Consider the following 13,125-nt stretch of genomic DNA (forward strand, 5'->3'; position numbering starts at 1 on the left):
GAAATCAAACCAACAGGACACATCTTGACAGGGGCAGGCCTCCTTATTTACTTTAATTTAGCATTGCATTAAACAAATGGACTCAGCTCCAAAAAATGGCACAGTTTGTCTTTGACAGTTATAAAGCCCATAGAGCTTTTAAAAAAATAAGGATGCCCTGGTGCAGATGGGAAATGAATTATTACTTTTCCTACAAAAAAAAATAAAACAGACTGCAAGGTGCAGAAAACCACATTTAGGCTCTATTACATTTACAAATACATACATAAATATATTACATGCACCAGCAACTCAAAGAGGAAGCAGGTGAGTCACACAGAGGATGGCTGGTTGCAGTTCTCCTCGCACAGATGTTTGGCTGACCAGTTACTTCTCTTAATAATTCCAGGAATGGGCTTCAGCTTTGTTTCTTTTTCTATTTTGGGTATTTTTTTTCTCCTCCTCTCCTTTCATTCTCTCCCTCCTCCCCAGTTTCGGATTTAGTTTGTCCAGTATGGAGAAGTACCATAGGCAGTTTTCGTAGCCTGAGACTTCTGCTGCATGGTGCTGGGCTGGTTGCGTTGGCTGGATCCACCCTAGAAATTGGAAAGGATCAGCAGGCATCAGCACCCACCAACATAGCAACGGTGTCGTCCCCCCCCCCCCAAACAGATGTGTTTCTGCTCTGCAACATCTGTGTCTTGCAGTCCAGGACAAACAGCCACAGGGACAACAAGCAGGAGAGCCGGGATGCACCATCTCACTGATAGGTTCAAGCACAAGGAAGGAGAGGAGCAGGACTGGGGACAACAAAGGGAGCGCTCTCAGGGTGAAAGGAGACAGTGCACCAGCCAAGGATGTCACACATTCAGAGAGAGAAATAATTTCCTATTTCTGGACTCTAAGGCAGAACATTGTTTTTTCAGGAATGTTTATAGTGAGAAAAGGAAATGCATGGGCTGGTGAAACCAAATCAGAAATTAGAGTTGACATGCAACCTGCAAGGGGATGCTTCATTTTTTCCCCAGTTACAGTAAAAGCGCTCACATCCTGCTCTCCTGTCACAGCCATGGGACAGCAGCACCTGCCTTGGCTTCACACCTCAGGCCATCACTCCACTCCCCACATCAGGATGGCCTCTTCACAAAATCACAGGCTGGCTGAGGCTGGCAGGGATGTCTCAAGGTATTTTATTCAATCCCTCTGCTCAAGCAGGGTCACCTAGAGCCAGTTGCTCAGGACCATATCCAGACAGCTCCAAGGATGGAGGCTCCACAACCTCCCTGGGCAACCTGTGTCAGTGCTTGGTCACCATTCCCAGTATAAATGTGTTTCCTGATACTCCAAGGGAACCTCCTGTGTTTTCCCCTCAATCCTGTCACTGGGCACTGCTGACAAGAGCCTGGCTCCATCTTCTTTACACCCTCCCTTTGGGTATTTATATACATTGATGAGCTCCCCCCTGAACCTTCTCTTCTCCAGGCTAACCAGTCCCAGCTCTCTCAGCCTTGCCTCAAAGGAGAGATGCTCCAGTCCCTTCATCATCTTTGTGGCCCTTCATTGGGACTCTCTCCATTATGTCCATGTCTCTCTTGTACTGGGAGCCCAGAACTGGACACAGGACTCCAGGTGTGGCCCAGGGTACCATTAGCCTTTGATAAGTGGCAAATGTTTAAGCTTGTGTATTGATCTATAGCAACTGTCTAAGCTTGCATATCCTATAGTGGTATGTGCTTTGAGAGATGTTTATCTAAAGGGGGACCCATTGTGCAAGGAACAGGCATTGCTCAAGATAAGATAAGGAAGCCTGGAATCCACACTGCCTCCATAGTAGAAAAGAACTGTTTTTCTCAAAGTTTGGGCTGCACCCCCCTCAAGGTTGAAAGTTTACCAACGAGGAAGACTTCTAGCCTTCATCTTTGGAACCCAGGAGGGGTCCTCATGACCACTCAAAAGACCGACCGCGCATGTGAACGAGGCATAGAGATATGTTAATGATTTCTCGAAAAAGAATGAATACGTAATACAGTTTCGGGAGATTAAATGAATATGCACAGATCTGTAACATAAAAGATGTGTGGTTTTCTTGCTTAGTGTGCGTGTTTTTGGAGGAGCAATTCCCCCATGCACCCAGCGCTGCAAATAAAGAGAATACCTGCTTAATAATAACTCAGTTGTTACTGAGTTATTATCTTGGAATCCTTTCCCAGCCACACCTAGCCTCCCACTTCGATGAGGAGTGTTAGAAAGCAAGGGGGCTTGGAAACTCCATTATTTGAATCACCTTCTTTGTGGCAAGGGCACATTGCTGGCTCATAGTCAACTTGGTGTCCACAGGGACCCCCAAGCCTTTCCTGCCAAGTTGCTTTGGCCTCCAGCATGTACTGGTGGGGTTGTTCTTCCCCAGGGCCAGGACTTTGCACTTCCCCTTGCTGAACTTCATGAGATTCCCTCCCCAAGCTGGTCAATGGCATTGAGTCTGTCAGTCTGCAGTCCCTGTCAAGGTCCTTTTTTCCAAACGAGCAAAGCAAAAACCAGAAGGAAGCAAAAATCCTCAAGACCCTGCTGGGATGTGGATGGGCACAATCTGCCCTCTGGCATGCTGCAGAGGCAGAAGGGGCTGACTCACCTGCCCATCTTGCTGAAGATGGTGATGCAATATCTGGGAATGAGGCTGCTGATGTGTAGGCAGGATATGGAGAAACGGGGCTGGAGCATAACCTGGAGCAGCACCAGGGTTCAGGGGCCCAGTGGATCCAAGAGCAGAAGGCAGGCTGAAAGGTGGTGTGCCAGCATGGAATCCCTGTTTGTCAAACGTCTGCACAGGAGGTGAGTGGGACAGTGTCAGAGACTGTGTGAGCAGCCCCACGGTGACCAGACAAGAACAAGAGTGGCCCAGACACACGTCACCTGCACCTTTCACGAATCCCATAAGCAAGCCAAGTCACACTGAATACCTGTGAGCAGTTCAGCAGATGAGTTTCAGTTCCTGTTCTCACCCATATTCCGGACTAATGCCTCTAACATTTTATTTTATTTAATTTTATATTTATTTACACGGTGTAAAGATCAAGTAATTTACATTGAGTGCAGGGCTGTCTGCTGGAGCTTGAGGGCTTTGTCTGTGGCTCCGGGTTCAATTGGAGGGGGAGGTGTAGGATTAAGCATCCTGGGGCGGCTGCTACAGAATGGGGAGGAGGTGCAGCAGCAGGCTGACTGCCCTGGAGCCCCCAGACTCTCCCAAAGGAGCTTCTGCACAGGCACAGAAAGACCATCCCTCATGCTAATGGTGCACAGACTTGCCTTATAAAAGAACTTGCAAGAAGGCACGTGGCTGCACCCACCACCCCATAGAACTGGATGGGAAGAACTACCGGACCATGTGTCCCTGAAGAATTGCTGCTGGAGCTGCTGTCAGATGGACCACTTGTTCCAGAGAAACTGCCGTGCCCCATTGGAGTGATGATCCTCTTTTTCCTTTTCTCCCTGCTACCTACATTTTTTTCCTCTCTCTCTTTCTTACTTATCTTACTGTGTTTTCTTTTTCTTTCTGGCATTGTGGTGTGTTGGATCAGATCCAAGTTATGTTTCACAACCTTGGCTGTGTTCAAGGTATCAGATTGTAATCTGACCAAATTGAGATTTGGTTTTGCAACTTTGGGAAGTTGCCTCTCAGAGTGCACCCAAGTATTTGGATTATTATTTTGGCTGTGTCCAAAATAAATGCTGCATTTGGTTTTATCCTGAGATACTTGTTGGTCTCTGAGTTACTGTGCAGATATCAAATGACCCTCTCTCTTTGTGCAGGTCAGAAGGGGCCTGAACACTGGTGGTGTCTCAGGAGTAGGCCCTGACACACAGGTACTGTGCTCCATTTTTCCCTCTGAACACTTCTTACTCAGTGGGACATACGATGGTAGCAGCTGCACGAAATCAGTCTTTCACACATTGTGGGAGTTCAACCTGGAATTACTCGACCTACCCAGGGAGGCCCAACAAAACTGCAAGAAGACCTTGCAATAAGACTTTCCTCCCCCTGACCAAAGCTTGACCCCTAACACTAAAGCATGTAGCTGAGAGCTGGCTTCCTAACTGTAAGCATGGATCATAGCCAGACATCAATTCCCCCAGCTGCGGGTGCAAGAAGGAGAAAACAGGATCTGGACATAAGCCCACTGCACACCATAATTTGTCAAAGCACTTTCTGCTTTACCTGGGAAGCTGCATGCCAAGCAACAGCCACAGTAGAGTATGGGACAGAGACCCTCAGTGTTAGGGGTGGGCACTACTGACTGGTCTCTCTAGTGAAAAGCAAACAACCTCTCAACTCATCCACTTTCAGGGCTATTTTGACTAAAAAAATTAGCACCACCACATTTCATTTGCACCCAGAACACAGCACACATGGAGCAGCATGGTCAGTGTGCAGCAGTGTGGAATGCTGTGCCTATGCCAGCAGCTGCCCTCAGGAGCTGACACGGCAGAAGTGGTGAGACAGAGGGTGAGACTGACAGCAAACAGAGCCAGCCTAAGAAATGCCACAGCCTGCTGACCCTGAGACCGACTGGCCTGGAAACAACAGAGAAGCCATCAGCATGGCCTGAGGCCATGAGGGAAGAGGATCCAGTCATGCTCACCTGAGTCTTGTTATAGACTGAGCCACTGATATCAGGCACACCTGTGTTACTTGAGGTCACAGAAACACCTGGAAAACAGAAAAGCCACCACTCAAGCATGAGCCCCATGCTTTGCTCCTGGCACCTCCGGCGGCCTCAGTGGATGCACCTTCATCCACAAGTCCTGCTGCTGCTGCCGGCCAGCCCGGCAAGGTTCTCTGTGCTCTCAAACCCATGGCACGCCACACAGGAACGGAAGAAAGGACTTGGTTCCTTGCTCACACTGCAAAGGAGGAAACCAGCCCACTGGTATAAATTCACCCACATCCACAACCCAGAAGTTACTACTTGGATTCAAATGCCTTCACCAGGCAGCAGGTTGCCCATTTAAGCTCACAAAAAGCCATCTTTCCCTTAAGATTTGGCTCTACTACAGCATTCAAGAGCTTTCCAGTAGTGAGCTGAGTGACGAGACTCAGCACCTGCTACACATTTGAGCCCTTGTCCTTTCAGGCCCTGCAGTAGGGCGAGGCCTGCAATGTTCCTCTGCCCTGAGAGAAGTGACATCACTGATTCAGGCTGGCTTCCAGCTGAACCAGATGGTGACACAACAGGCTCAGAAACACTCACTTGCCAGTGAAGCAACTCTCAAACCAGCCACTTATTCAGTGTCTATTTAAAGACTGGCTCTAATAATTTTATTTGGATCAGAATAAAACCAGCAGTTCCTTTGGCCAGAGAATCAGAGGATTTGACTCAGAGGGTGTGTACTGCTTTAAGGTTGTGCCCTTCCTAGGGCATCACTTCTTTTTGGATTGCTCCTCCACAGAGGAAACTGTTGATCAGCTCTTGGCTGAAGACAATCTAGTTGGTGTTTCAAATGCACAGCAAATGCTTGGTATTTGCTCAAGCCTAAGGATGAACTAGTTAGCGCTAAGCAGGTCAGTATACATTTCTCAGGTCTAACCAGTATGTGCAAAATAAAGCTTTCATATAAGCTGTATAAATTCTTCTGCCTTTAGTCACAAAGGAAACATTTCCAGGCATGAAACAATGCAATGAGTTACAGTGTGTATGAACAACTGAAACAATAGACCCAAGACGTGTGAACTGCCCTGCTTGCTCTTAACACATGGCTATCTCAGGTGCCTACCAACAAACTCAAAACCTAGTCATCATTTGGCAGAGGACCATTTCAGCAGCAGCATTCGACTGCTTAGGCTTTAAAAACACAGCACTGCTGCAGGACCACTATTCTTCAGCAAATAAATCTTTGCCAGAGGAAACGGTTCACCATTTCTCCCACATAAAACTGTGGACAAAGCTGCACATCAGCTACACAAATCCTTGTGCAAAGTTCAGCCATGAGGTTTAGAAGGAACACTTGGACCATTAAAAAAAGCATTTTGTATATAGGAGATGGAGAAACAGCTTGGATCGTGACCCTGTTTAGAGTTGGCTGCTGTGTTGACTGCACAGCACTGGCAATATTGGGAGTTTGCCCTACTAAATCCCACTCAGGAGCAAGCTCAAGTCTCATGTGTTACCTTTCCCAGGCCCAGTGCCAGCAGATTTGTTTTGTGCTTGAGATGACCCACTGTAGCCTCCTTTGCTGTAATCTCCAGCTGCCGTTCCCTGCGTTAAGTCATCATAGCCTGCCGGTGTGTACAAGACAAGATGTTACAGTGTGCAAGCAGTTCTGCAGATGCTCACATGAAAAGTGCAGTGGTAAGCATACCTGCTCCATAGCCATGCTGCCCATAGCCACTCGCTTGCTGGAAAGGAGTCGAGGCAGTGTTTAGGTTGACTCCATGCTGTTTAGCAGATGCTGGAGGTACCTGGACAAAGGAAGGGAACAAAAGATGCTGTTAACTGGGGAACAGCATGCAAAACACAAGCTTCCCTCTGCCATCTATCTAGTGGGAAGGCACTTCCACCTCACACAGGAAATTTAATCTGGAGTTCGGAGCACTGGGATGGCATGGGACATGGCACTTACGCTTCCAGAAGTAGCTTGCTGTAGTGGCTTTGTGCAAGCCTCAAGTTTTCTGCTAGTTTCCCTTCTGATTGCAGTGCAAGCCTGTCTCAGAACAGGATGTGTATTTCTTTCATATACTAACTGTAAACAGCAAATTCTTACTCACAAACTAAAGAAGGAGCAACCACAGTGCTCTCTCTCCAGGAATCAACTCCTGCCTGAGGCTCTTTCATAAAACAGTCCTACAGGGCCTTAAAATAGACTCATCTGCCCTTCTGCCTGGAGCATCACCTGTTCCCAAATAACCTTCTTCCTTCCAAGGCTACCAATGCTGCTCTCTGGACTTGATGGAGGAGACCCCATTTTCAAAAGGATTTCCTTGGCACTCTCAGCTCACTGAATCAGATTTGGGTCTCCCCTTGACTCTCCAGAGACTGGTAAGGGCTTCCAGGAACACTGAGTCCATGAGCTGCAGCTGCCTATTTACAGTAACCTGTGCAGGAGTACATGAGTGCTGGCCTTGAGATTTCCTGTTTTCTTGGGGAAGGGACTGCAGCTATTTTCTCATGCTTGCACATTTTTGGAGATCCCTTGCAGACTGCAAAAGACGACAATACTCTGTTCTTCTGAGACCCCACCTGGAGGACTGCATCCAGCTTTGGGGTACCCAGCATGAGAAAGACCTGTTGGAGTGGGTCCAGAAGAGGGCCACAAAAATGATCAGAGGGCTGGAGTACCTCCCGTATGAAGAGAGGCTGAGAGTTGAGGTTGTTCAGCCTGGAGAAGAGAAGGCTCTGGGGAGACATTATTGCAGCCTTTCAATACCTTAAGGGGACTTCCAAGAAAGATGGTGACAGACCTTTTAGTAGGGCCTGTAGCAATAGGACAAAGGGCAACAGTTTTAAACTGAAAGAGGGTAGGTTTAGATTGGACATGAGGAAGAAATGCTTTAAGATAAGGATGGTGAGACACTGGAACAGGTTGCCCAGAGAAGTTGTGGGAGCCCCATCCCTGGAAGTGTTCAAGGTGAGGTTGGATGGGGCTTTGAGCAACCTATCTAGTGGGAAGTGTCCCTGCCCATGGCAGGGAGTTGGAACTGGATGATCTTTGAAGGTCCCTTCCAACTCAAACCATCTTGTAATTCCAAGATGTAGAAGGTTTGGGCTGAAGAAAGCAAAACCAGAGAGGCACAAAGGGAGGGTTACAGTTTAAGCTGTCACACTTACAAACATAGTCGGCCCATACTGGAATGCACTGGGTACACCAGGCACACCAGCATAATAAGGTAACCCAGTGTAGCTGTACCCCGGGGGCAGGGTTGGGTTGAGGAAGGGCTGCTGAGTTGTATGGTGAGTCTGTGTCTGGTTCTGCTGCGGCTGGGCAAGCGTAGTAGCAGGAGCTGGGGAGGCAGAATCCCCACGGCCAAATTTTGTAATGTCACCTGCAAAGGAAAGAACCAATCAGAAAAGCTATCAAAGCTGCTCCAAAAGTGGAGGATTCAAATCCTCTGAATACAAGTAGACAGCTACACAAGAGAGTACATCCTACACTTGAAAGCCTGCAGTTGCTCATGGGAAGTGCTGATCCTGACAGCCACAGGGACATTGCCTATTCATGGCACAGTTCTCTGCCATGGGTAATCCACCAACAAAATAGATAAAAATACTTACCTATCTCACATGGTCTGAGTAGATTCATTACTATCAGATCATTGCAATAAAACATGCTAAAAACGGAAGTATGGTAAGTAGCCGAAGAGTAAATGATTATTGGGTTAAAGTGTGTCTCTCCTGGAAGTTAAACTGATTAGCTGAAAGCAAGTTAGGATTTAGAGGCAGCAGTGAGCATATTTTGGTCAATGTCTATTTATCTGTCAAGCATGACTAGTTAGATGTCCGGTTCCTCACACCACCAAAGTTCTGGAGACAGTAGCTGAAGGTCAGAAAAGCAAGGCTTGCATCACAGGCCATCTTATTGAAGAAGTAAGAAGGGAAATTTGGTTATTAACACAAAAGCAGCCTCCTGAGAGATGTGATTACAAAGCAGGTAACTCCTGAACGCTTGCATTTTCTGGCAGCCTACAGACCAGCCTGTTCACATGTTTTTTAGGGAGATGGCATATATCAATCACATCTATCTCATACATCTATCTCATTCCCAACTAGTATTCCTTTATTTCAGTTACCAAGAAGTATGACAACACTTAATACTATTATTATCATTGACCCACTTACTGGATGAGGGAAAGGCTGTTGTAAAGTCAGACTATGTTTATCTGTTTGCCTTAAACATTTTGTCTGAGGACTACCCACTTGTGGCACCAGCTTATCTGTAGTGCCGAGGTTCAGCGGGGGGAGCAATGTAGGAGCAGGCACAGCTCTCCCTCGCTGGGGTGAAGCCCCAGAGCTGGCTTTGGCGGGGGGAGGGGATGCAGCCGTTGCTGCTGCCCCTGCTATCCCCCCACCTGCTCAGTTCCGGGGCCGCCAAAAAGACACAGGCTGATGGGATCGGGCTGGCCTTATAAAGGACTCTCAAGGAAGCAGGGGGGCAGTCTCGCTCTCACCTCCATGCTCGCTCTCACTCACACACTTCGATCAGACCAGCCTGGACCTGAGATCATCTGCTGCCTTCGATGTGGCAATTTCTTTCCTTCTCTCTCTTTCTCTCTCTCTCTCCGCCATTACCTTATGGTGTGCATGTTGGATCGGATCCGAGGGACCTGGGTTGTTTTGGGGGATTCATTTCTGTAACTCTGGGTGGTTGCACCCCCCCGTGTTTTTGTTGTGCGCCCTGGTATCTTGGTGTGTTTATGCTTGCCGGAGCCAGAAATAAATACTGCTTTGATATTCACCCTGGGAGTGACCTTATTGGCCTCTGGATCACAGCACAGACAAACGAATCAAATTCCCCCCCCCACAGTCAGGGCCAGACATGAGTGCGTGGCTCGTGGGTCCAGGTTGTGACAGCTGTGGACATAGTCTTCTTGGACTTCAGTAAAGCCTTTGACAAAGTTTCTCACAGCATTCTGCTTCGGAAACTGTCAGCCTCTGGCCTGGACAGGCGCACACTCTCCTGGGTGGAAAACTGGTTGGATGGCCGGGCCCAGAGAGTGGTGGGAAATGGTGTGAAATCCAGCAAGAGGTTGGTCACAAGTGGTGCCCCCAGGGCTCAGTGCTGGGTCCAGCCCTGTTCAATGTCTTTATCAATGACCTGGATGAAGGCATCGAGTGCACCCTTAGCAAGTTTGCGGACGACACTAAGCTGGGTGGAAGTGTCGATCTGCTGGAGGGTAGGGAGGCTCTGCAAAGGGATCTGAACAGGCTGGACCGCTGGGCAGAGTCCAATGGCATGAGGTTTAACAAGGCCAAATGCCGGGTCCTGCACTTGGGGCACAACAACCCCATGCAGTGCTACAGACTAGGAGAAGAGTGGCTAAAAAGCTGCCTGGAGGAGAGGGGCCTGGGGGTGTTGGTTGACAGCCGACTGAACATGAGCCAGCAGTGGCCCAGGTGGCCAAGAAGGCCAATGGCATCTTGGCTTGTATCAGAAACGGCGTGACCAGCAGGTCCAGGGAGGTTATTCTCCCTCTGTACTCGGCACTGGTGAGACCGCTCCTTGAATCCTGTGTTCATTTCTGGGCCCCTCACCACAAGAAGGATGTTGAGGCTCTGGAGCATGGCCAGAGAAGAGCAACAAAGCTGGTGAAGGGTCTGGAGAACAAGTCTTAGGAGGAGCAGCTGAGGGAGATGGGGTTGTTTAGCCTGGAGAAGAAGAGGCTGAGGGGAGACCTTATTGCTCCCTACAACTACCTGAAAGGAGGTTGTAGATACGTCAGTGCTCGGAGCCAGGTATTAATCAGGTGATTCTTATTGACCTCTTACTCCTCATTCCTTAGCATTGGAATGGAGCTAAACACTACTTGTGCCCCAGAGCCCTCCATCGTTCTCCCCAGAGCCCTGAAGTCTCTGTTAATGGCTTTCAGCTTTCTGCGCTGTGTCATCATTGCCGATTTGAAATACTACCAGAGGGTAATAATCTGTCTCTTTCACCAAGGAAGGAAGTTTCCTTGTTACATCCTTCACTGATGCCCCAGGTAAGCAGCAGACCTCCTTCTGGTGCGGGTCCGGTCTGCAGATGGGTCCCTCTGCTCCTTTTAGAAGGGAATCCCCTAAGACAATCACTCTCCTCTTCTTTTTCACGGAGGATGTTTTGATGGTCATTTGAGGATGGTGCAGCCTAGGGAATGTTTCTAGGCTCTGGGAGCCATCCTCCTCATCTGTGGGGATGGGCTCCACTTGCAGTGCTTCGTATTTATTCTTCAGGGGAATCTGGGGATTTGTTGTCTGAGTGGGGACAGCAGGCTTCCTGCACCAGGCAGGAACTTGCTGCCATTCCCCATCTCTTCTTCCCCCAATCATGCAGTTGGCAGGTGGGTGGTGCTCAGCCGCACTAGCTCTGGCAGCCTGCTGAGTTTGTGAGAGGGCACTGCTCCACTGATCTGTTTCCCTCTCACGCTCCCTGACAGTCCTTAGTCTAGTTACCTCCTCCCTCAGCTCTGCCACCAAGCGGGAGTTCCCCCACAAGCTTCCACAAGTGGAGCCAGTACCAGCGGTGTGAGATGGTGTGGGAGGGGGCCACTGCCTGCAGCCCAGGGTCTGGGTAGCTGCACGTGCCCACTGAGGCTCTGTCTGGGTGACAACATCCATCCTTGCTGCTGCAGCACCCAGAGCTGCTTTAATTTTCTGCCAGGTGGCCACCATGATCCATGGTCCCTTGAGGCCGGCCTCCAGCCCTTCTCTGCGCCCTCCCTGCTCACCCTGCCCGCTCAAACTACTGCTCAAACTGCCACTCAAATTGCCCCGTTTCCCTACCACGTGTTGCTGAGAACTGCTGCTGCCGTCGATGTGGAGATATCTTTCCTTCCCTCTCTCTCTCTTTTTCTTCGTGCCCCCCTGAAGCTTGGAGCACCATCACCTGCACCGCGAGCGAGCCAACTGCACATTGCTGGATTCGTGGTGGTGGTAATTAGCTGTGCCTCTACTGTTTTCTTGCTTAGGGATTCTGACTTTTCTTTCCATTTCTCTCTGTCCTATCACTGTTATCAGTTGTTCTAGAAAATAAAGCTCACAAGATTGTACGGCATCTGACCTTGTTTGTGTCTTAATCTCGCTCTTGGGATCGTTTAAGAACCCTCCCCGATATTGGATCGGGACAACTGTTTAAATCTCCCGCCACAGAAACCACATCTCACTTAACAACCTCGTCTTTAAATAGCACTCACCTGAGTATGGGTTGTTAGCAAGGTTCCCATCTCTGCCTGTCAAGGTTGCAGGAGCAGGGAATGTAATTCCATAGTAATCCTTGGAAAGAGACAACATCATTTATTAATAGTTGAAACTGTAACAGAGTTGGATAGCTCTTATGAACAACATATTATATGCATAAGAAAATTTTAAAAGGAAGAACTAAAGGAAGTTTGAGCAGAAACTGATCTTATTGCTTACAGCAGAGCTGAAGATTTACCTGGATCCTCAACTTCAAAATAAAGATATTTTATAAACTTTTTTTGATATTATATGCAAATACTTCATCTCTTAATAGTTAGTTAAAGGCAACAAGTAAATTCTTTCCCCTCCCTGTCCTCAGCTCTGAGCTGTCAACTTCCAGCAAGACTGCACATGGAAGAGCAACAGACTATCAGAGGACAAAGACCTGGGGTCACAATGTGGGTGTAGTGTAATTTTTTTACTTTTGTACCACGTCCACTACCTGAAGACTGTTTACTACCTGAAGACTGGAAAAATTATTTAAACTACATTACAGGAGACCTCAGATCAGGTCTCCAAAGTGTGGAGACAATCCATTGGGGTGCATGAAGAAAATGGTTTTGGTACTAATAATAAATAAAATTTTTAAAAAATTAAAATAGTGCTTGTTTAACCGTTTTCTCATCCTTTTTTTATTTTTATTTTTGCATATGCTTTGTAACATACATATTAATACAATAGTATATGTATATAATTCAGAAATAAAAACATATTGGGGGAAAGTGCTCAATTTTTTTACGAATGGGATGTGTGACCAAAAAAGGTGGAGACCACTGCCTTAGATCATTCTTCTAGGTCCTCTACAGGGAGTTAAGACAGTCCTCATCCTAGAAAGCTCGCACTCCAAAATGACAGGACACGCAAGCAAAACCAAAGCAGCATTTTGTCTTCAGTTTTGGAGAAAAGGAGAAAATTTTGCCCTTCCCCTCTCTGGGTGAACTACACATGTGGGGCTGGTACTTTAAGTGGTTTTCCTCCTAATTCTCATGGTTTTCTCCTCACCACCTCCAATCCATCAAGCAGTAATGCTTTAACGACCGACACATGCATTTCCACACATACTCCAACACCCTCCTTCTTCATACCCCTTCTCTCCAAATCCCATAGCACCTCAAATGCTTTCTGTGAGTTGACAGCACCTTGCTGCATTTCTGTGGATCACCCTCCTATTTCCTACACCCAATCCTTCATCACTGAACGTTAAATAATCTGGCAAAGATTTAGT

At 47.9% G+C, this 13,125-nt stretch overlaps 1 protein-coding gene across 3 annotated transcripts in view; it reads right to left on the reverse strand.

Moving 5' to 3' along the window:
- Positions 1-382: 382 nt before the first annotated feature.
- LOC138733825 (ubiquitin-associated protein 2-like) overlaps positions 383-13,125 on the reverse strand; it is a 112,757-nt gene continuing 100,014 nt past the window's right edge. For 2 of the 3 annotated variants that reach the window (XM_069881310.1, XM_069881312.1), the window contains 7 exons: positions 11,855-11,933; positions 7,800-8,014; positions 6,334-6,433; positions 6,143-6,250; positions 4,617-4,684; positions 2,609-2,797; positions 383-575 (listed from right to left, as the gene is read on the reverse strand). In XM_069881310.1, coding sequence (XP_069737411.1) covers positions 480-575; positions 2,609-2,797; positions 4,617-4,684; positions 6,143-6,250; positions 6,334-6,433; positions 7,800-8,014; positions 11,855-11,933 — 855 coding nt within the window. In that variant the 3' untranslated portion in view covers positions 383-479. The remainder of the gene's footprint in view (positions 576-2,608; positions 2,798-4,616; positions 4,685-6,142; positions 6,251-6,333; positions 6,434-7,799; positions 8,015-11,854; positions 11,934-13,125) is intronic. The other variant, XM_069881311.1, reaches the window with a different exon arrangement.

This window comes from Phaenicophaeus curvirostris (assembly GCF_032191515.1).
Source record: "Phaenicophaeus curvirostris isolate KB17595 chromosome W unlocalized genomic scaffold, BPBGC_Pcur_1.0 scaffold_35, whole genome shotgun sequence".
Lineage (NCBI taxonomy): Eukaryota > Metazoa > Chordata > Aves > Cuculiformes > Cuculidae > Phaenicophaeus > Phaenicophaeus curvirostris.